Raw genomic sequence first — 22,400 nt, forward strand, 5'->3', positions numbered from 1 at the left:
ACTTCATCACTGAGACATTCACCTGCTCTCAGATGACTGCCAGTGCTGGCCACATTCATACCAGTTGGTAGAACTTGAAAAACAGGGTTGTCTACATCATTTTCAAAACGCAGGGCAAAAATATATGCATCAAATGCCTGCTGAATTTCTGTTAACAATTGCTTTGTGAAAAGAGGCTAAGGCCACAATCCTATGCAGGTTTACCTGGAAGTAATATCCATTAAACTGAGTGAGATTTTAAGCACCTATTGAATCAGGCTGTTAACCCAGAAAATCCATCTGCACACTAATTTTTTTTAAAAGTCTATTTCAGGTGTTCTCTCTCCCTGTTCTTAATTTCTAGGTGATACAACAGATTGCATGGATGAACCTGGCATCTTTGATTCTAGCACACTTTAAAGCGGGCCAGGGGTGGGGAGGGAGAGATCTGGCTAGAAATGATTTTTAAACGTTCTTCTGAAGCTCCCATACACAGAGTGGATTTAGCATAGGCATTAATTGCTTTGGCAATGATTATTACAATCAGCAGAAACATACGCCTGTTGCCATTTGTTCATATACACCCTGAACACCCCCAACCCCCGCAAAAGCTCAATTGATGGGATCAAATGAATCGTGACTGTCTGCCAAGCAGATGCTTCACATACAAACATGCTCATACATTATCCTCCTCCCCCCATCCCCAACACACACACACACACACACACACACACACACACACACTGCAAACTGTCACCATCTCCACATCAAGAAATGTGATTCACCCAGGTGGTGGCAATCATCTGTTGCCAAGCACTGCCTGTAGATCTCATATATGGATGAATCGGACATGTCCAAATCTCAGCACAGAGAAACTAAGAGTATTCAGAGACAATACATTCCAAATCTCTATCCATCTGTCCATTTCTTGGTCTTGGGGTTTATTCCCCGCTGCCTGCCTAATAGTTAGACCATTCAACATTTCTTTAAGACAAGAAGAGAGAGAGAGAGAGAGAGAGAGAGAGAGAGAGAGATGTTTTAAAAATTCATTTCAACAGTCTCTCTCTCTTGGAAAGAGACTCTCTCTGTCTTGATGGACTAGGTTTGGACATGTCTTTTCTATCTCTCTCCAAGGTGGGATGAGATTCCCAGGATGGAAAACATTAAAAACCACACTGTCTCCCTGGGAGATAGAAATCCCAGCAAGACTTAATGAAGGGGTGATCATTGTTCCTTGGATAAGACCCTGGAAGTTCCAACAATGGGCAAAGAGCAGCACTGCAATATTAAAACTATCTCTGAAAGAGCTGCTTTCCTCGATATACATGCAAAGAAATTCATGCCACAAGAAATTCCCAGCATCTCTCTCCTCCCAAACCTCCCATCTATTCAGTTTAATTGCCAACTTAATAATAGTTGTGTGCATTTTAAATACCAGCATTTTGGTGGTTGTGAAACCGTGCACTGAATGTCATACACGCAAATGTGCACACACACACACGCGCACAGCAGATAATGAATATGTGGGAGAGATGTAGCAGATGCAACTAGCTCAAACTGCCTGCTATCAACAAAATGGTCAAAATAATAATAGAATGGATCCATCCCAAACACATTTTTTTAAACTTCCTTAACTCTATTTCATCCCTTGGCATTCCACATACACTATTCTTCCTCTCGGACATTTCTCATTATACAATTACAGGATACCTGTCTCTCTTGCTATTTATGTTGCTACTTTAAAGACCAGTAAACTAGTGGGCACCTCTTCAGAAGTCTTGTAACATGCAATATAGTACTTCATTGTCAAGAAGATCAATGTAAATTAAGTCATCTTAAGCTGCCCATGTTGGAATCTTGTTATCTCTGTGATAGGCAAAGATTTTTCTTCCTTGCTCCCCCACACTGTCTCTTACCTCCCCACTCACCCACTTCACCAGCCTTGTCAGACCAAGACACGGTATTCTGTTGCTTTTGGGAGATTGTTTTTTAAAAAAACATCTGCAAAGGAAACACACTAGCAGCCCAAGCCAAGCTGATTGTGTTTCTAGAGAGCTGAAACCGAAAACTGTAATGTGGAGGCCGAAAGCTTGAGTATTCATGTCACACTGTCAAGGCAACAGCATTAGCGAAGCCGCCTCTCTCTCCTTCCTCCTTGCTACCCACTTCTCCCTGGCCATCTCCAAGTCCAGGTCCAGCTCTATCCATTCCTTGCCTAGGATTCCTCTCTCTTTCCCCACACTCCCCCCAATGCAGGCCAAGCGCCGTCTCTCCAGCCCGCCCCCCGAGTGCCTTCTTGGCAAGGGTCTCTGCTTTTCCGGGGCACGGCACGCCCCAGACTCATTTCTTTGAGTGTCATTCTCTCCAAGGCTTTGTTTTTGCCAGCGCGTAGGGTTTCAAGCGGACCGACAACGTACCGGGGCTTACTAGGAGGCCAGCCCACGTTTCACTCGGGCCCGCCTCGGCCTCCCATCAATCCTTTGCACAAGGCAAGAGGGCTAGGCACCTAGGCAGCGCCAGATCCCTGGGTCTCCAGCGCTCTCGCGGCAGAGAGATTTGCTGCTGCTGCTGCTGCTGCCGCCGCTGCCCAAGACAAAAACGGGCACAGGGAAATCAGTCAGGCAAGAGTTCCGCCGACCCGAGCCGGAGGAGACACTGACACAGGCATACTGGGAAGACAGGACAGCACAGGACAGGACAAAAGAGCGAGGGAGAGAGAATATACTACCAACAACGTCATACAGATCACAGCCGCCGCCGGGCCATGCTGGGTGCCAGGGCTGCTGCTGCTGCTCTGCTCCCCGCTCCGCCAAGCACGCTGGCTCTCGCTGGCGCTCCGTGTGTGCCGGGGTGGCTGCGCCTGTGCGCGTGCTGCCGCGCGGCTCTCTCGGCTGCTGCTGCTGCTGCTGGGCGAATTCGCCTGCTACTGGCGGCGGGTCGCTCCCTCCTCCTCCGCCACCGCGGCCGCCACCGCCAGGGCCACCATCACCACCTCGGCAGCCGCAGGGGGGTCAGAAGAAGAAGCCGCCGCCGCCGCCGCTGCTCAGCGGGTGCCCAGGAAGAACATGAGGATGACATTGACGAGCAGCAGGACCACAATGACGGCGAAGACCACCACCGTCTGCACATCCAAGGTCATGGTGCAATGCAGGACACTGTAATGTTCAAGGTGCGGGGCGGCGGCGGCGGCGGCGGCAGACAGGCTGCTGGGCGCGGTGGCGGCGGCGGCGGCGGCGGCGGCTGCTGTCACCCGCTGCTCGGCCAGACTGTCCATACATCCACCATGCTAGAAGAGAGGCGGCGGCGAGGAAAGAGAGCGGCGGGCGGGCGCAGCGGAGCTGCCTGCTGCTGCCCGGGGGAAGGCGGCGGTGCGGGGCTCGCCTCGCTCGTCGCCGGCGCTGCTGCTGCTGCTGCTGCTGCCGCCGCCTGGCCGCGCGCCTGTTGCTGGAGCGCTGCTCCCCGGCTCGCTCAGCCCCTGCGGGAGGCTGCGCTGGGCGGCGGCGGCGGCGGCATCGCCAACCAGTTGAGCTCGGGAGAAGAAAGGAGGGGGGGCAGGGGGGCGCCGAAAAGGAGCCCGGGAGGAGAGCGCCCGCCAGCCAGCCCCACCAGCCCGCCCGCTCGCCCGGAAGCGGGTCGCCGCCTGCTCGCCGCGGCTGGCAGACTCGGTCCTCCGCCCTCCTCCTCCTCCTCTTGCTGCTGCTGCTGCTGCCCTTCGCGGCGCGCCTCGCGCTGCTGGGCTGCCTGCCTGGGCTGCCTCCAGTCACCCAGCCCAGCGGAGGGGGTGGGGGGAGGAGTTGCGGGAGAGCAGCCGCCCGGGGCGAGCGCGAGTGATGCTCCGCCGCCAGGCGGGCCCCAGTGCGCAGACCGTCCGCATCCATTGGCGGCGACCGGGCGGCCGAGGAAGCCGCGGCCCTCCTTCCAAGGCGGCGGAGGGCGGCGGCAGCAGCTCAGACAGGTCGCCTGCCTGCCTTTCTCCCACCCGCATCCCGCTTCCTTCCTTCTCTCCTTCTGAAGATCCCTTCCCTCCCCCTCCTCTGCCTTCATCCCTTCCTTTCTCTCTCCTTTCATCCCCCACTTTCTCTTCATCCCTCTTTTTTTTTAACTTTTCTTTCTTTCCTCTCCCTCCTTCCTCTTCCACTTTCCCTCTTCCCCCTTTACTTTCCCCCTCCCTCTCCAGGAAAGATGAAATACTGAATTAAGAAAGGAAAAACACCCACCAAGAAGCAGAGGCAACAGATGTGAAGAAGGCATCAGACCAAGCCGACATGAATCAGCTCAGGAGGGTTCTAACAAGTGGGTCCAGCACCCATTCGCAACCAGCACCGCCTCTGAGAAGCTCAGAAAATACAGCCCTGTCCCTGCTGCCTTCCTCCAGTGTCTGGTATTCAGAGGTAGACTGCTTCTATGTGTGGAGGTTTAGACATCAGGGCTGCCAGACACTCTCCATTCAATATCGTCTGCTGGATCAGACCAAGGGTTTTCCTGGTGCACCTTCCTGTTTCCAATAGAAGACAGCCTGCACCAGGTGCTTCTTTGAAGTGCTCAGTCAGGGCCTGAATGTGACAGTCCTCTCCATTTATCTTAGCAGCTGTTACTGAGATACACTGCTCCTGAACTTGGAGGGTCCATTCTCTCATGATTAATAGGTGCTGACTGGCATGTGTGCTGAAGGGAGGGAAGCCGCAGAGTATCTGCTCTGCGTGCAGAAGGTCCCAGGTTCAATCCGTGGCATCATCTCCAGGCAGGGCAGGGAAATATCCTGGTCTAAGAGTGCCCTAGAGTGCCGCTCCTCTGCCCTGTGCCATAAATGTTCCCCGTTCTCTCTAAGGAACTCAGTGTCTTCCCAGCTCTCCTGTTTCCACAACAAGCTCAAGGGGGAAGCTAGGATGGAAGTTTAGGACTGGTCCACATCACCCAATGAGCACCACCGCTGGACAAGACTTACACCTGAACCTCCCTAGTCATAATCCAGCTCTCTGGTCACAGGGGTGGCCAGCCTGAAGCTCTCCCGTCGTCGGACTACAACTCCCGTCATCCCCAGCTACAGTTTATAGGATGATGGGAGTTGTAGCCCAACATCTAGAAAGCCTCAGGTTGGGCCACCCTTGAATCAGAAGGTTAATGCAGCAGATCCAGGCATGGAAGGAACATGCCATCCTGTGAATCCCTGCCTGCAGTCTGAACATGGTACAGTCCAGACACAGGTTAACCACCCCAGTGAGAACGAGGCCTAGTCCAGTTGCTGAACGAATGCAAAACCACAAGTCAGCTGTGTACTGGATGAGTACACAATTCTTCATGACACCACACTTCCCCATGAGCTGGATGGGTCAGCCTCACAGAACAGAGAGAGAGCTTCTGTGGCGACTGCAGCTTTAGCTGTCCATAGGTATATTCTTTTAAGCCTATTAAGTCTATGACTCCCCAGATTCCGGAAGCAACCTTTGTGTTTTAAGGGAAGAGGAACAAGCCCCAGGCTCCCATCCTTGAGAAAATTTTGCCGCAGGAGTGTGGTTTGATCTGAGCAAGTTTAAAAGATCTCTTGTGCAATCAGTTTCTCTCCTCTGCCTTCCAAATTCTGAGCAGCCATAAGACACTTTTCTTCCTCTACAAACTACTGATTGCAAGTCACCATACTTTAGCTCTCTCCCAAGAATCCCCATACTTCTTCATCAAAAGCTCCATGCTTATCTCCTGGTGAGGCTCTCACCTCACCTAAGAGGAGAGCTGGTCTTGTGGTAGCAAGCATGACTTGTCTCCTTAGCTAAGCAGGGTCCACCCTGGTTGCATATGAATGGGAAACCACATGTTAGCACTGTGAGATATTCCCTTTAAGGGATGGAGCCACTCTGGGAAGAGCAGAAGGTTTCAAGTTCCCTCTCTGGCTTCTTCAAGAAAGGGCTGAGAGAGATTCCTGCCTGAAACCTTGGAGAAGTCACTGCCAGTCTGTGAAGACAATGCTGAGCTAGATAGACCAATGGTCTGACTCAGTATATGGCAGCATCCTATGTTTCTAGGTAGGAGAGCTAGTCTTGTGGTGGCAAGCATGACTTGTCCCCTTAGCTAAGCAGAGTCCATCCTGGCTGCATATGAATGGGAGACCTGATGTGTGAGCACTATAAGATATTCCCCTTTGGGGATGGAGCCGCTCTGGGAAGAGCAGAAGGTTCCAAGTTCCCACCCTGGCAGCAGCTCCAAGATAGGGCTGAGAGAGACTCCTGCCTGCACCCTTGGAGAAGCCGCTGCCAGTCTGTGAAGACGATACTGAGCTAGATAGACCAATGGTCTGACTCCGTATATGGCAGCTTCCTGTGTTCCTATGACTACCACTTGGACAGAGTTTCCATTCTCACTGCATGAAGCACCCAAGGAGGTCATAAGAACATAAAAACAGCCTGGCTGGATCAGGCCCAGGGCAGCCCATCTAGTACAACACAGTGGCCCACCAGATGCTTCTGGGAAGCCCACAGGCAAGAGGTGAGAGCATGCTGTCTTTCCTGCTGTTGCTTCCCTGCAACTGGTATTGAGAGACATCCTGCCTCTGAGCCTGGAGGTGGCCTGTAGCCACCAGACTAGTAGCCATTGATAGACCTGTCCTCTGTGAAAGTGTCTAAGCCCCTTTCAAAGCCATCCAAGCTAGTGGCCAACACCACACCCTGTGGTAGAGAGTTCCATAGATTAATTGTGTGCTGTGTGAAAATGTCCTTCCTTTTGTTGGTCCTAAATTTCCCAACGTTCAGTTTCATGGGATGACCCCTGGTTCTAGTGTTTTAAGGTCAGAGAAGCAGGAGAGAGATGGCACCGTGGCTCAGTGGTTAGAGCACCTGCTTCCCAGAAGCATCTGGTGGGCCACTGTGTGAAACAGGAAGTTGTACTAGATGGGCTGCCCTGGGCCTGATCCAGCCGGGCTGTTTTTATGTTCTTACTAGTCATGAAGCCCGTTACATTAACGGGTGCTAGGAGGATGATTATCAGGTGTGCCACCGTGGCCCGCTTCTCCGGGCTGCTCACTCCGCTGCCATTGGCCCCCACCATGACGGCAGTCTGCAAGTCCCCTCAGCTGCTGGTAGCAGGAGAGCCACTGGCTCGCCCCCTTCCTCGCCTGCCTCTCCCTCACTCTTTCCCCTCCCTTCCCCTGCTGGCGGTGCTTCTCACGATAGCCGGGAAGGCCGGCACCCTCCCTGCCCGCATCCCTTAGGCTGCCTACTGCTCTCGGTCCTCTCCTCCTCCTCCTGCCGCCGCCGCCGCCACACTGCCTGCGCCTGGCGGCTCCAGCCTGCTTCTCCCCGCCCTGACATCAACCCGCCCTCGCTCTCTTGTTCTTCCCCTTCTCCCGCCCCGTGTGGCTGGCTGGCTCCCTAGGGTGTCCTGGGGTCCCATGGGACTCAACGCCGTCCGTTGCTGCGTATGCACGTGCCACGCATGCGCAGAACACCTGCCAGAGACACGGACACAGGACACGGACGCAGGTACCTTAGGGTTTTATTATATAGGATGACCTTCTTGGGTGCTCCATGCAGTGAGAATGGGAACTCTGTCCAAGTGGTAGTCATAGGAACATAGGAAGCTGCCATATACTGAGTCAGACCATTGCTCTATCTAGCTCAGTATTGTCTTCTCAGACTGGCAACGACTTCTCCAAGGTTTCAGGCAGGAATCTCTCTCAGCCCCATCTTGGAGTTGCTGCCAGGGAGGGAACTTGGAACCTAGATGCTCTTCCCAGAGCAGCTCCACCCCTTAATGGGAATATCTTACAGTGCTCACACATGTAGTCTCCCATTCAAATGCAACCAGGGTGGACCCTGCTTAGCTAAGGGGACTGGCCATACTTGCTACCACAAGACCAGCAACCTGGTCCTTCTGCTAGTCTGGGAGTCTCATAAATGCCTGGCAGTGCCACCTCCAGTGAAGGCAAACACAGGTTGGTTGCTGTTCTGCTCCTCAGTCTAGGGCATGATGGAAGCCTGTGGTGTGACTGTAGCCACTGATGTGGGGCAGAGGAAGGGAACACGCAGTGTGGTGACCTGACCTCCTAGGTACATAGGGCAGCTGCCTTCTACTGAGCCAAGTATCCTGATCCATCTAGCTCAGTACTGTCTACACTAACCGGCAGCAGCTTGCCAGGGTCTTAGGGAGGGGTCCTCGGAGCTGGAAGCTTCTGCATGCGAAGCTTCTGCAAGCAAGTGCTCTGCCACTAAGCTATGGCCCCTAATGAATGTCTATGATGAAGTTATCATGGGAACAAAGGGAGCTGCCTTCTACTGGGTCAGGCCATTGATCCGTCCAACTCAATAGCAGCTGACTGGTAGAGGCTCTCCAAGGCTTCAGGCAGGAGTCTTTCCCAAACCGGCCTGCCCTGGAGATGCTGCCAGGGACTGAACCTGGGACCTTCTGCATGCAGAGTAGATGCCCTACCCTTGAGTTACAGCTCCATCCCCAAAAACGTAGCACACATGGGTCTCCCATCCAGGCACTGGTCCCAGCAAGACCTGCTTAGCTTCAGCAAGGTGGCTGTATTGTGTGCTCTTAGACCGCCTCCAGTGGTTGCTGAACTACAACTCCCATCATCCTCAGCCACAATGAACTGGGATGAACTAGCTGGGGACGATGGGAGTTGTAGTTCAGCAACAGCTGGAGGTGGGCCAGGTTTGCCCATCCCTGCCTTAGATCATGCTCTGGGACTATCAGCACGGGAGGACAAATTTAATTAATATTATCAGTACTACTGCTACCTGCAGAGATGGACCGCTAATAGTATGTTGATGCATTTAACATGTATGATCTATAAGATGCCTTTAACTTGGTTGTTTCAGTAACAAACAGAAACAAACATCTTGCAGAAGGGCGAGAGAAAGAAAAGAGATAAAGTCTGTCCGCTCAGTCACATATTTGTGGAGTAACCTTGTAGAAGGAGATGGCTTAATTAGACCCTCCGCTCCGCAGATTCCATTCTCGTCACAGCAGATTCAAGAACATCTGAGTTCAAGTGGTGCCCACTTCAGACATCTCTCCGTGATGCAGCATAAGAAAATGTTGCTGTTGCTGCTGCGGCAGCCTCCATCACAAAGTGGTGTACTACAAAGTCCTCTGCATTTTTTGTCCAACTTTCAACTCAGGAGGTTTTTTGCTTTTTTACAAATAGCACATCCTTTGTTACGTTCTCACCTTAGTTGCAAAGAGCCAAACTTACTTTGAAACCAAACAAAAATACTCTTGGGCACCAAACAAAAGATCCAAAGAAATGTCAAAATAGTTCCCAGAAGCATGAGAAATGCAAGACAATTTACATCCTGGGATAGCAAAGCTCAGGACCAAAGCTGTGTCCACTTCTCCCTAGTCAAAGGGATGTAGTTATGTTTCACCCATGCTGAATTAGCTTCCATTATTCTCAAAGCACTTCTTTAGCATTTTGGATTCACAAAGTGCTCTATCAACCACGTTGTAACCAAGTGGCAAACAGGTCAGCTGAGCTGGGGTCTCTTCCAACCATCTGCTCCTTGGCTTTGATTGTCATCATCCACCCCCTCACTCTTGGAATTGCCCATTAGCCAAATTCATGGAGGATAGGAGTATCAGTGGCTATCAGTCATGAACACCCATGTCCAAAGGCCATACTATTATTAAACTTATTTTTATACCACTTCTCCGTAAAATTTCTCAAAGCAATTTACATAGCAAAATGTATGAGAAATTAATTACCTGTCCCCAAAGGGCACATAATCTTTTTTTTAAAAGGTTGCTAAGGGAAATAGAAGGAGAAAACTGATGTCTTCATCTAGCTTGTGAATGCATGCACACACACATACACACACACTACACATACTGTCTACACAGGTAGACAGACAGACAGAAGTGTTTTTACCCTCAAAATATTATTGAGGACTGAAATAGGTTGATGAGTTTTTCATAAACAAACAGCTTGGTCATTCTCAAACTTAGTCACGTCCAAACCACAGCCAAGCTTCACAAAATGTTCTCTGTACCAATAGTTTTGAAGGTGGTGGCACTGCCATAAACAGATAAAAAGTTGGGGGACAAGCGGATCAATTATTCTTCCTTTTTTTTTCTTAAAAAGAAAAGCAAAACTTTATCACAGTTTACGCTCAAGACATCAACAGTGTTCCAACACAGCAGAGATGAAGATGAACATAGGAAGCTGCCATCTACTGAGTCAGACGATTGGTCTAGCTAGCTCAGGATTGTCTTCACAGACTGGCAGTGGCTTCTCCAAGGTTGCAGGCAAGAGTCTCTCTCAGCCCTATCTTGTCCTAACTTGGAGAAGCCAGGGAGGGAACTTGAAACCTTCTGCTCTTCCCAGAGCAGCTCCATCCCCTGAGGAGAATATCTTGCAGTGCTCACACATCAAGTCTCCCATTCAAATGCAACCAGGGCAGACCCTGCTTAGCTATGGGGACAAGTAATGCTTGCTATCACAAGACCAGCTCTCCTCTCTGACAAGTAATGCTGAAATGGCCTAGCAGAAAAACACAATCTTTTAAAGTTTCAGAGACATGTGTGTTTTGCTCAATATAACAATTGAATCAGTTTTTCAAGTTCACCTTCAAACCCAGGTTCACAAAGTGAGTCTTTTTCAAGCACTTTAATAGTTGATGCATTAATTGTTTAAAAATCCACTTCTGAATCCACTGAACATTAAATTGAACAAAAGCAAAGTACGGAGAGACTTTTTTGGTACTTCATGTTTATCCCTCCTGATCAATATTGCAAAGCAATCAACACGTCAAACAGCCCATCAATGTTTTGCTCCAAAGAAAACATTTCTGCTTTTGTCATGCATATCTAGCACAGAGGCTCACTTTTAATGTCGATAAAAACAGTCACTGTGGAGAACCTGAAAGATACTAAACACAATAAAATGTGCTCCAAAGGAATAAACACACATGCACTCAAACAGAGAATGTAATGGCACATTCCATTCTCCCCAAAGGCTATCCCAGTAAGTTCTTCTCTTCTTCCTGATTAAATGCTAATCTTCATCCTTAGACCAGGATTTAAGTTATCCCTTGTATTTAACCAATGTTTGTTGTTCCAGGAATATATTATTATCAGTTTGTACTAGATAGGTGGAAAGTGGCGATAAGCTAAAGAAGAAACCTAGTAAGCTCATCAAACCTGCAGCCCAATCCTAGGTCTGTTTACCTGGAATTGAGTTGTGCTGACATTAGCGGGGGTAATTCCCAAGTCAACTGTATAGGAGGTTCTTAAATGATTGCCTTGCTTTTAACAACCTAGGTTATCTACTGCTTTAGAGCCAGCATGGTGTAGTGGTTAGAGTGCTGGACTAGGACCGGGGAGACCCGAGTTCAAATCCCCATTCAGCCATGAGACTTGCTGGGTGACTCTGGGCCAGTCACTTCTCTCTCAGCCTAACCTACTTCACAGGGTTGTTGTGAGGAGAAACTCAAGCATCTAGTACACCGCTCTGGGCTCCTTGGAAGAAGAGCAGGATATAAATGTAATAAATAAATAAATAAATAAATAATAAAGTTTACAGATCTCTCACTAAGTGATATTTTGAGGATATTTAATGAAGACTGCCATTCTATGGACGAAACACAGATAAATTGTTTATTGTTGGAAATGCCACCCCCTTTGCATAAATCTGGAGGGAAATATTGCTCCAGAAAGAGACTTTCTCATGAACCCACATGAAAACTTGTTGCAGAACATCCATAAACCCTGACCCCAGGGGGATGCAGGAAGAAGCATGGAGCACACAAGAAGGCATCAGAGTCACACCAGTCACTATCCAGGGGGTCTGGATTATCACCAGATCCCTTGCATTTACCATAGAAAGGATGCCACTTCAAAGATGGTAGATTGCAGTTTAAGATTACTATTGCTTCTTATTGTGCCATCAGTGGTAATGATACTTCACAGTGTAGCAAACAAGATGACAAATCCCTGCCCCTAAAAACTGAAACAGGAGGAGGCCACAGAAAGAAGAAAGATACAGGCAAAGGAAAGAAGAGAAAAATATACCTTGAATTGAATTGCACTACCTAAACTTAGTCTTGGTAGAGGAATGTGGACTAAATAGTTAATTTTTATTTTATTTCTTTATTTTTACATTTTATATCCCACTCTTCCTCCAAGGAGCCCAGACTGGTGTACTACATACTTAAGTTTCTCCTCACAACAACCCTGTGAAGTAGGTTAGGCTGAGAGAGAAGTGGCTGGCCCAGAATCACCCAGCAAGTATCATGGCTGAATGGGGATTTGAACTCGGGTCTCTACGGTCCTAGTCCAGCACTCTAACCATTACACCACGCTGGCTCTCACTGTTAAGACAAAGACTTCATAGAAAAGGTAGATTTTGAGGAGAGATTCGAAAGGGAGGAGTGTGTGTGTGTGTGCCAAAGAACATCACGTAGGTGTTCTGAACGGAGTCCCAGAGATCAATACTGGACAATTACTTTGTTGCATCGCTGATCAGATGTTTATCTTTCTTCTTTTTACTGGCAATTCAATTATTTTATGGGGTTCGAAGCAGATACTCAGAGAGTTCAGCAACTCAGTACCAATGATGCATGTAAAAATACCCTCATGGGAAGTTGGTCTGAATAGGCAAAGCTCCAATTGTTTCGAAAAGGGATGGACACCAGTGTACTCAGCCATTAAACAGCAGAGTACAGGAAAGAGAGAGAGAGAGAGAGAGAGAGAGAAGTGCAGCGGGCTTCAGATCGAAATGAGCACATTTCTCAGTCCAATATTGTTCTGTGGGTTTGCTCTGTCCCAACTTCCACTTCTTCTAAATGATGGCTGAACTAGAAGAACATCTAAGAGGGACAGTGTGGTGTAGTGGTTAGAATGCTGTCCTAGGACCAGGGAGACCCAAGTTCAAATCCCCATTCAGCCATGATACTTGCTGGGTGACTCTGGGCCAGTCACTTCTCTCTCAGCCTAACCTACTTCACAGGTTTGTTGTGAGGAGAAACTTAAGTATGTAGTACACCGCTCTGGGCTCCTTGGAGGAAGAGCAGGATATAAAATGTATTATTTATTATTATTTTACACAGTCAGACAGGTGTTATTGACTGGTTTGTTTTATCCAGACATCGAGTCCTTCCCAAGGACCTGGGATGCCAGAATTTTATTGTCAATTGTTATAGATATCGTCGCAGAATATAGGCTGTTCCCAGTAAAGCCTGCTTTTTGTAATTGGCTGATGGTGATTTCTGTGGCCCCTATGGTGTTGAGGTGCTCTTCAAGGTCTTTTGGGACTGCACCCAGGGCGCCAATGACCACTGGGATTATTTGGTCTTTTTCTGCCACAGCCTTTCAATTTCAATTTGTAGATCTTTGTATTTGGTGATTTTTTCTATTTCTTTTTCTTCTATTCTGCTATCCCCTGGTATTGCTATGTCGATTATTTTGATTTGTTTTTCTTTCTTCTCAACTACAGTGATATCTGTTGTATTGTGTGGCAGATGTTTGTCTGTTTGTAGTCGGAAGTCCCATAATATTTTTACATCTTCATTTTCTACAACTTTTTCAATTTTATGGTCCCACCAATGTTTGGCTACAGGTAGCTTGTATTTTTTGCAGATGTTCCAGTGTATCATCCCTGCTACTTTGTCATGCCTTTGTTTGTAGTAAGTCTGTGCGATCTTTTTACAACAACTGATTAGGTGGTCCACGGTTTCATCTGCTTCTTTACAAAGGCAGCACTTGTTGTTGTTGTTGTTGTTGTTATGCCTATCTACATCACTGTGGGGGGTGCAGAGCATGATTGATGGTCATTATTTTCCTGGTCTTACAATCTAGAGCTAGAGACGCAAGACCATAACACCAGGAAAATAATGACCATCAATCATGCTCTGCACCCCCGCAGTGATGTCAATAGGCTATACCTCCCTCGCAGCTCAGGTGGAAGAGGAATGCTACAAGTCCATCAAACAGTAGAGGAGGAGAAAAGAGGCCTTGAAGAATATATCAATGACAGTGAAGAAGATGCACTTAAAATGGTCAATAATGCGAAACTATTCAACACCAGTGAAACAAAGCAGGCCAAGAACCGAGCAGAAAAATGGAAAAATAAGCCACTGCATGGTCAATACTTGCACAATATAAGTGGAAAATCAGACATCACCAAGACCTGGCAATGGCTTAAGAATGGCAACTTGAAGAAAGAAACAGAGGGTTTAATACTGGCTGCACAAGAACAGGCACTAAGAACAAATGCAATAAGAGCAAAAGTTGAAAATTTTTCCAACAAACAGCAAGTTCCGCCTTTGTAAAGAAGCAGATGAAACCGTGGACCACCTAATCAGCTGTTGTAAAAAGATCATACAGACTGACTACAAACAAAGACATGACAAGGTAGCAGGGATGATACACTGGAACATCTGCAAAAAATACAAGCTACCTGTAGCCAAAAATTGGTGGGACCATAAAATTGAAAAAGATGTAGAAAATGAAGATGCAAAAATATTATGGGCCTTTTGACTACAAACAAACATCTGCCACACAATACACCAGATATAACTGTAGTCGAGAAGAAAGAAAAACCAGTCAAAATAATCGACATAGCAATACCAGGGGATAGCAGAATAGAAGAAAAAGAAATAGAAAAAAAATCACCAAATACAAAGATCTACAAATTGAAATTGAAAGGCTGTGGCAGAAAAAGACCAAAATAATCCTAGCGGTAATTGCCACCCTAGGTGCAATTCCAAAACAACTTGAAGAGCACCTCAACACCATGGGGGCCACAGAAATCACCATCAGCCAATTACAAAAAGCAACTTTCCTGGGAACAGCCTATATTTTGCGACGATATCTATAATAACCAACAGTATTGATGATAAAATTCAGCCATCCCAGGTCCTTGGGAAGGACTCGGTGTCTGGATAAAACAAACCAGTCAATAACACGCATCTGACTGTGTAAATAAATACATAAATAATAATAAGAAGACGATTTATCCTGGGACTGGAACATGCATCGTTTGCTCCACCTTGAAGCTCTCCTTAATTAATTACAACTATGCTTGTCTTGCAGCAGGGGTAGGATGGAGAGGCTTGTGATCTCTGCCATCATTCACTCAAACCCAAAGCCACTAAGGTTGCATTTAATGTATGTATTAAACCTATGAAAGTATCATGACCCCAAATGCAAGGACACCACCACCACCTGGGAGAGGAGTAGGCAGCTCAGAAAGAGACAGGGTGGGAAGACCCCATGACACAGACACCAGGCAATCCTGTGCTGTGGGACCTTCCAAAAAAGGAAAACCAGGGAACCACAGCCAGTTACTTCACCATATCTCAAGAGCACAAGCCTGCAGCAGTTGGTTCCAATCATCAGCTGGAGCAACATCCAGCTCTCTTCATTGCCTGCTTGGAACTATCCATGGTCCTGACCCCTTTTCTCTTGGAACTAACAGAGCACTGTGTTCTTCCTGGATCCATGCTTCTACAGAAGCCCAAGCTTGGCCTGGCATGGAATCTGCCTTACTTATGTACTTCTTTACACAACATGCAGTTAAACTATGGAATTCACTTCTGCCAGATGTGGTGATGGACACCAATCTATATGTTCTTGTAAAGGGACTGAACAAATTCATGGAGAATAGGACTATCAATGGCTCCTAGCCTGGGTGCTTTCCAAATTGTTGCTCAACAGCAGCAAAATGCTTCCATCCAGGCAAATCGCATTCAAAACGTAAATAGCAAAGCGCCCAGCAGGGGGAGCAGTCTCACAAAAACTAACAACCCAGAAAACCACAACTTCTTTTACGCCGGATATACGACGTTATAGCACTATATTGCAGTGATTAAATGTGAAACAAGGCATTGGAAATCTGAACGGCGCCTTGCTGTCAGCGTAGGGACTGCGGTGTCACAATACAGGAAGTGTGGAAGCAGACTTCAGAGGTTTGTCATGACCCCGTTGCAAAGTGTAACCTGGAAAGTGCCCTGGATAGCTGTATATTTCCATCAGGATGAAAGGAAACATGCCCCTGAACACTGCTGGGGGACACCAACAGGAAGGAGCGGTTGCTCTCTTTGCCCTGCTTGCAGGCTTCCCTGATGAACCTGATTGACCGCTGCATGAAGCACAGTGCTGGGCTAGATGGGCCTTTGTCCTCACCCAGCAGGGCTTTTCTTATGTCCTTACACTGAAGCTGTTCTCACGAGCGGCCAAGAACAGGCTAGGGCAGCTAAGTCAGGCCTTGGCTGCCCATGGGAACCACCGGGAGCCGTGCGGTGGTTGATGCCTTGCAGTGATGGTTGATGCCGTGCGGTGATGCCTCGGTGGTAAACTCAGCTAAGAAGCCGGGCTGTAAAAATGAGGTTAAGGGAGCTTGCCCGTCGCTCTGGAGATCCCCACATTGCAGCATGCACTTGCATGGTGCCTTGTGGGATTTCTGGGGGCCGAGATGATATGTCTGGACCCCCACACCTCCACACTGCCCGTGGCAGCTGTGGACCATGAGTGCACAATTCACACGCCCAGCAACTCCACGTGTGAGGGGAAGGGGAGCTTCTGCTGCCTGCCCCACTGCCTGCCCGCCAGCCCTTGCATTCGATCATGAGAAAGGGCTCACTGAGTCAGACCATTTATCCATCTAGCCAAATATGGTCTACTCAGAATGGCAGTGGCTTCTCCAGAGGTTCAGAGAGAAATCTCTCCTAGCTCTGCTACATGAGATCCCTTCACCTGGATATACTGGGGGGTTGACCTGAAAACTTTATCCATGCTCTAATCCTGATTAACAGCTGGGGGGCGGGATGTTGCTGACCTATAGCTGCTTAAAAATGGTAAAATCTAGAGTTAAATTTAGTTGATTCATCCTGATGACATCAATTAAACATATTCTGAACTATTAGCAGGGTGCTTAATATTTAATTTGGGGGGTTTAATATAACATACAAGTGGCATACAAGATGAAATAGTTAATCAGAAATCACAAAAGACTAAAAAGAAAATACTGACATGAAACTGGATACAATAATTTAAAGCAGTGCAGTGATGTAAGACCTAGTTGAAATAAAATATTTTGAGAGCCTGTCTGAAAAGGGGAAAAGATGGAGCCTGTCAGATCAGCAGAGGGAGGGAATTCCACAAATGTGGTGCCATCACAGAGAAAGACCTGTCCCTGGTACCGTACCGTCCAGGGTACAAATCTCCAATCAAATCTCCAGTAAGGATGGGCCAGAAAGCAGGACCTCAAGGCTAACAGATTCATACAGGGAAAGGTAGTCCTTAAGATAACTTGGGCTCTTGCTGTTAAGGTGTACAGAACTGCGATTTTTGCAGATGGTTTTGAAAAAAGACAACTCTTCATTTCTCATACATCAGGGGTTCTCAGGCATTCTTTTAAAAAAAAAATTAACTACGACTCTCATCACCCCCATCCCATCCTTCAACTACTGTGGCTGGGGATTATGGGAGTTCTAGTCCAAGAACATCCGGGGACTAAAGACTAGCAACCCCGTCATATATAAGAGGTTCTCATTTTATGAAAACATCTTCTTTACCATGAGCCCCATCGCCCGTTGAGATCTTCTGGAGAGGTTCATCTATGGTTGCCACCAGCTTGTCTAGTGGCTACTTGGGGATGGGCTTTCTCTGTTGCTGCCCTGGGCTTTGGAATGTGCTCCCTGTTGAGATAAGAGCCTCCCCATCTCTGGCAACTTTTAAAAAGGCACTGAAGACATATTTGTTCACCCAGGATTTTAATTAGATGTATTCTTTTCATACTTTTCATGTTGGGTTTTACATAATTTTAATGTTAATGTTTTTAATGTTTAAATGATTTTAACTGTTTTATTGATTTAGCTTTGATTTAATTTTTAATTGATTTTAATTATTTTTATTTTGCTGTAAACTGCCCTGAGCCATTTTTGGAAGGGTGGTATATAAATCAAATAATGAATTAATGAAATGAGCTCCCCCACCTCTAGGTTTTAAAAGAGCACACAATATGAATTTATTTCATCAAGCCTTTGATCAGCTGTAAGTTGGTTTTGATTCCATTCTGCTGTTTTAAATTGTTCTAATTTTTAATAACTGTTTTAATTTGGTGTTATTTCTGGTTTTATCATTTGTTTTGTAAACTGCCACGAGACTGGTATGGCGTGGTATAGAAATGTTATATATAACAGAACATGGTGAAAATATAATACTACACTGAGTAACTGATACTATGTTATCATAGGAACATAGGAAGCTCCCTTAAACAGTCAAATCATTGGTCTGTCTAGCTCAAGATTGTCTACCCAGACTGGCAGCAGCTCCTCCAAGGTTTCAGACAGCAGTCTTCCCCAGCCCTACCTGGAGATGCTGCCAGGAATTGAACCTTTCTACCTGCAAAGTAGTTGGCATACATGGGTCTCCCATCCAGACACTGGCCACACCAAGGGCTGCTTAGCTTCAGCAAGGGGGCTGCATCATGTGCCACTGGGTTTAGACCATGCTCTGCAAAATCTGAAGTCTCTCACATAATGTGGGAGGAAGAAAAAGCTTCTTTCTCAAACTTACTCCCAGGTAAGCACACCCAAGTTTCAGGCAGGAGTCTTGCCAAGCCCTACTTGGAGATACTGCTAGGTATTGAGCCTGGGACCTCCTGAATGCAAGCAGATGCTCTTCCACTCAACTACAGCTGTGTCTCCATCCTTCAATGTCAGCTCGCCGCCTCCCAGTTGAGGCAGGCTGCTCGATCCTCACAGCAGAGGTAGCATCGATGGGAGTGAATGGATGGAATCTCCAATGAGAATCAGTGTACACTGTACAATGTACAGTGTGGTGCTGACCTTCCACCACAGTCCAATATTTCCATCCAAACAGCATCCCCAGTGAGAATATTAGTGCACTGCCTTGGTGTGCCCAGAGGTGCTCTTACCCCTGGACTTCGGGGCTGAAGTTCAGGGCCTCCACAACCCCTGAGGGCCCCCAGATCCTTTTTAGTCTGTCCTTGGTGGTGTGGTTGCCTGGCCAAGCATGACGATGTTTGATTTGCAGGGGCCTCCAAAGCCCTTTAGGTCTAGGCTCCAAAATTACCTAGGTGCACCTCTGGGTGTGCCGCAAGAAGATATTTATTATTAACTCACTTACTCCCAGAGTTGCACTTGGCCTTTGCTATGGTGCGTTGGCATATAACATTTCGCAGCAATATTCTAGGATTAACTTTGCATTTTTTTAAAAAAACATTTTAGATAGATGCATCAATATATGATAATTTTAGATAGATGCATCAATAGAGTAAGGGGGAAGGAAGGAAGGAAGGAAGGAAGGAAGGAAGGAAGGAAGGAAGGAAGGAAGGAAGGAAGGAAGGAAGGGCAAGAACATGGTAATAGGAAATCCTCAAGAAGAGCTGTAAGAGCCCAATTTTTGTAAGGATTGAGCTTGTAAAGGTATGGGGAAATCTAAATTCAATACAGTCTGTACTATTGTGCAGTTAAATGGTGTTTTAGAGAGCAATCTTAAGCATGCTTACTCAGAAGTCCTAAATAACTCAATAGGAGTTACTCAAGATGCATAGGTTCGTAGCCTTATTTGCTGATAAAGGGTTAGGGTTGCAGTAGCACTCTAACATTTCAGGAAAGGGTCTTTCCCAGGCCTACCTGGAGATGCTACCAGGGACTGAACCTGGGACCTTCTGCATGCTAGCACATGCTCTACCATGGAGCTGCAGCCTCATCCCCTAAGGGGGAATATCAGTAGTCACTCACCCAAATGCAAATCAAGGCAAACCTAGCTAAGCAAAGAGGAGAATTCATGCTCACTATGGCACTGGCTCTCCATCCCCTAATATACTAGGTAGTGTTAACTGTTTCTCTCATGATGGGCATGAAAGCAAGTTCTCTCTCTCTCTCTCTCTCCCCCCCTCCATCTTCTAGATATTAATAGCAAATTCAGACCAAGCTTAAACTCGCTGTGAATTAGATTGTCATCTCTATGGCTTCCATAATTCACAAAATCAGGGGCCAGAGTGACTAACTTCGGTCCTACTAATTCCAACAGGACCCAGTCATGATGAATTTAGCCGGCTTGCTGCCTGGAGTTGTTCACAGCTCCCCTATTTTTAGAGTTGAGAGTTCTCAGTCAAAACTACAATGCTCCAGCAAACAGAAAGAAAGAGGCAGCGAGGACAGGTAGGGAACAGATTCAATTCCTCATTCTGTTCCATTACACCTGCCCCCACCTTCCCCCACATCACAGAGGAGGAGAAACAGATTTCCTCCACCACCGTTTCTCTCATGCGAGCATCCCCTGAAAATGTTACCAGGCAAAGCGGCACAGCACAGCTTGGGGTGGTTGCTGAGGCAAAGCGTGGGAACAAGGAAAGGGGCTTGTCGTTGGAATATTATGTTCTGTGCATGTGGGGGAGGCATGGGGTGGATGTGTGGGTGGAGGGGAATGGGTGCAGGGAGATGGAGAGCACAACGCTTTAGCAAGGCACACACGCAAAAACCCACACACAAAGACACAGCCACCCCTCAGACTGAAGGCTCATGATTCAAACCACAGGTGCATCCAGTGCTGCCTAGGAACATAGGAAGCTGCCTTCTGCCGAGTCAGACCATTGGTCCCTCTCGCTCAGTATTGTCTACACAGATGGGCAGTGGCTTCTCCAAGGTTGCAGGCAGGAATCTTGGAGATACTGCCAGGGAGGGAACTTGGAACCTGCAGATGCTCTTCCCGGAGTGGCCCCCTGCCCAAAGGGGAAACATCTTCCAATGCTCACACAAGTAGCCTCCCATTCAAATGCAACCAGGGCAGACCCTGCTTAGCAAAGGGGACAATTCATGCTTGCTACCCGAAGACCAGCAGTGTTTCGCAAGAACGGGGGCCAATGTGCACCCACCTGTGTACAAGCTGCCCTTTCTTGGAAGAACAGCCACAGGGCCAGGCGAGGCTTTGTTTCACCCTGCCCTTGCAAAGGGGTTCCTTGCTCACCCCTGCAGCAGCCACCGCGGGGATGCTGCAGGGGCAGAAAGGCTAGTGGAGTCCGCAGAGGACCGGGCACATGGCAGACAAAGGCAGGGGAGCCCATCTTTGCAGCTCCAGCTGCAAAGCGGGGCCGGCGCCCTCCGAGGAGCACGAGATCGGAGCAAACGGCCGTGTCTGTCTCCCTGCAATTAACATGCGCACATTTGATTTGCAACCAGACGACACATTTAAGCTGGAAATCAGGGCACGCGGGCACAAACGGGGGTGGACTCCTTCAGCTGGGAAGCTACTGGGTGGTCCAGGGACCGGGCCTCCCTTGGCCAAGAGTGCAGGGGGCGGGCGGGCAGGCGGGCGCTCCCTCCCCAACTCCAGTCTCGGTCTCTACCTAAATCGCCCCCCAGTTGCTCGCTCGCTCTCTCCGGGAGGGACACCCAACCCAGGGAGGAAGCCAGCCGGGGCCAGCCCGCTCCTGTTTCTGTGGCGAATGTTCGCCCCTCTGGCCCAGGCGCCGCCTGCCCTCCAGCCGGGGCGCTGGGCTGGCCCGGCCCTGCAGCAGAAACCTCAGGAGCCTCTTTCCAAGGAGGGAGCCCTCGCTCTGCTCCTCTGCCGCCGCCACAGATCCGGACGGCTCCGCTGGTCTCCGCACGGCTGCCGGCGCGCGAGGAGCCTTTCCTGTCTCCCCCCGTGCTGCCGCCTCCGCCTCCTCTCCCCTGGGCGGGCAGGACCCCTTCTGCCTGCCAGCCCACACCTGAGAAGGGGCGCCCCTCTCCCCACGCGGGCACCTGTCCTTCCCGAAGGCCGCCCACCCTCCGCTCCGGAAGGTTGCCCCATTCCTCTGGCTTCCCTTCCCACCCTCCTCCGCCGCCTCTTCTCACGCCTTTTGTCCAAGAGCATCCCTAAAATGGCTACACCCATCAAAGCCAGAGAGAGTCGGCGGAGGCAGCGAGTGGCGGCGGGGCCGGGAGGAAGACGGGGCGCGGGCCCCTTCGCCAGAGTCCTGCGGGCGGCGCGACCTGAACTCACCATGCCGGCTCCATTCCTCAGGCACTGCATCTTCCTTGGAAGGCTGTCCGGCGGGTGTTAGCGGGAGCTGCTGTCGGAGCGGGGAGAGCCCAGAGGGAGCGCCCAGAGCAATCTGCCCGCCCGGCCGGAGCGGCTGCAAGGGGGAGGAAGGAGCCCCCTGCTCAGCCTGCCCGCCCCCTTCAAGCCGCCGTCCCTTAGTCCAGCAAGCAGCAGAGAAGAGCCGCCTCTTTGTTGCCTGGGAAGTTCGGTCTTTGTTGGGAGCAGCCCGGGGCAGGAGGATCCCCCCCCGCCGCCCTCTCTCCCCCTCTCTCCTTGGCTTCTCCCCCCCACCACCCCCACTCCACAACCTGTGCTGGAAAACTGGGTATGCTCAAGGGAAGGTGGGAGGGAGGAAGAGGGAATGGTGGTGGTGGGTTTTTGTGTTTTTTTTTTGGTAAATTAAATAAATACATAAACCCAAGTGGCATGTATAATCC

At 48.8% G+C, this 22,400-nt stretch overlaps 1 protein-coding gene across 11 annotated transcripts in view; it reads right to left on the bottom strand.

Annotated features, from left to right (window-relative positions):
- Positions 1-22,400, bottom strand: part of ARHGEF9 (Cdc42 guanine nucleotide exchange factor 9) — a 204,139-nt gene that overhangs the window by 122,888 nt on the left and 58,851 nt on the right. For 2 of the 11 annotated variants that reach the window (XM_053273663.1, XM_053273658.1), the window contains exon 1: positions 2,722-2,962. The exons of 4 other annotated variants lie outside the window; for them this stretch is intronic. Coding sequence is in view for 2 of the 7 variants with exons in the window: in XM_053273660.1 (XP_053129635.1) it covers positions 21,925-21,954 (30 nt within the window). In the remaining 5 variants the exon portion in view is untranslated. Of the gene's footprint in view, positions 1-2,396; positions 2,603-2,707; positions 2,963-21,924; positions 22,084-22,400 lie in introns of those variants that run through there. 5 more of the 11 variants (XM_053273662.1, XM_053273657.1, XM_053273660.1 and 2 more) reach the window with 4 other exon arrangements.

This window comes from Hemicordylus capensis, chromosome 11 (genome assembly GCF_027244095.1).
Source record: "Hemicordylus capensis ecotype Gifberg chromosome 11, rHemCap1.1.pri, whole genome shotgun sequence".
NCBI classification, from domain to species: Eukaryota; Metazoa; Chordata; class Lepidosauria; order Squamata; family Cordylidae; genus Hemicordylus; species Hemicordylus capensis.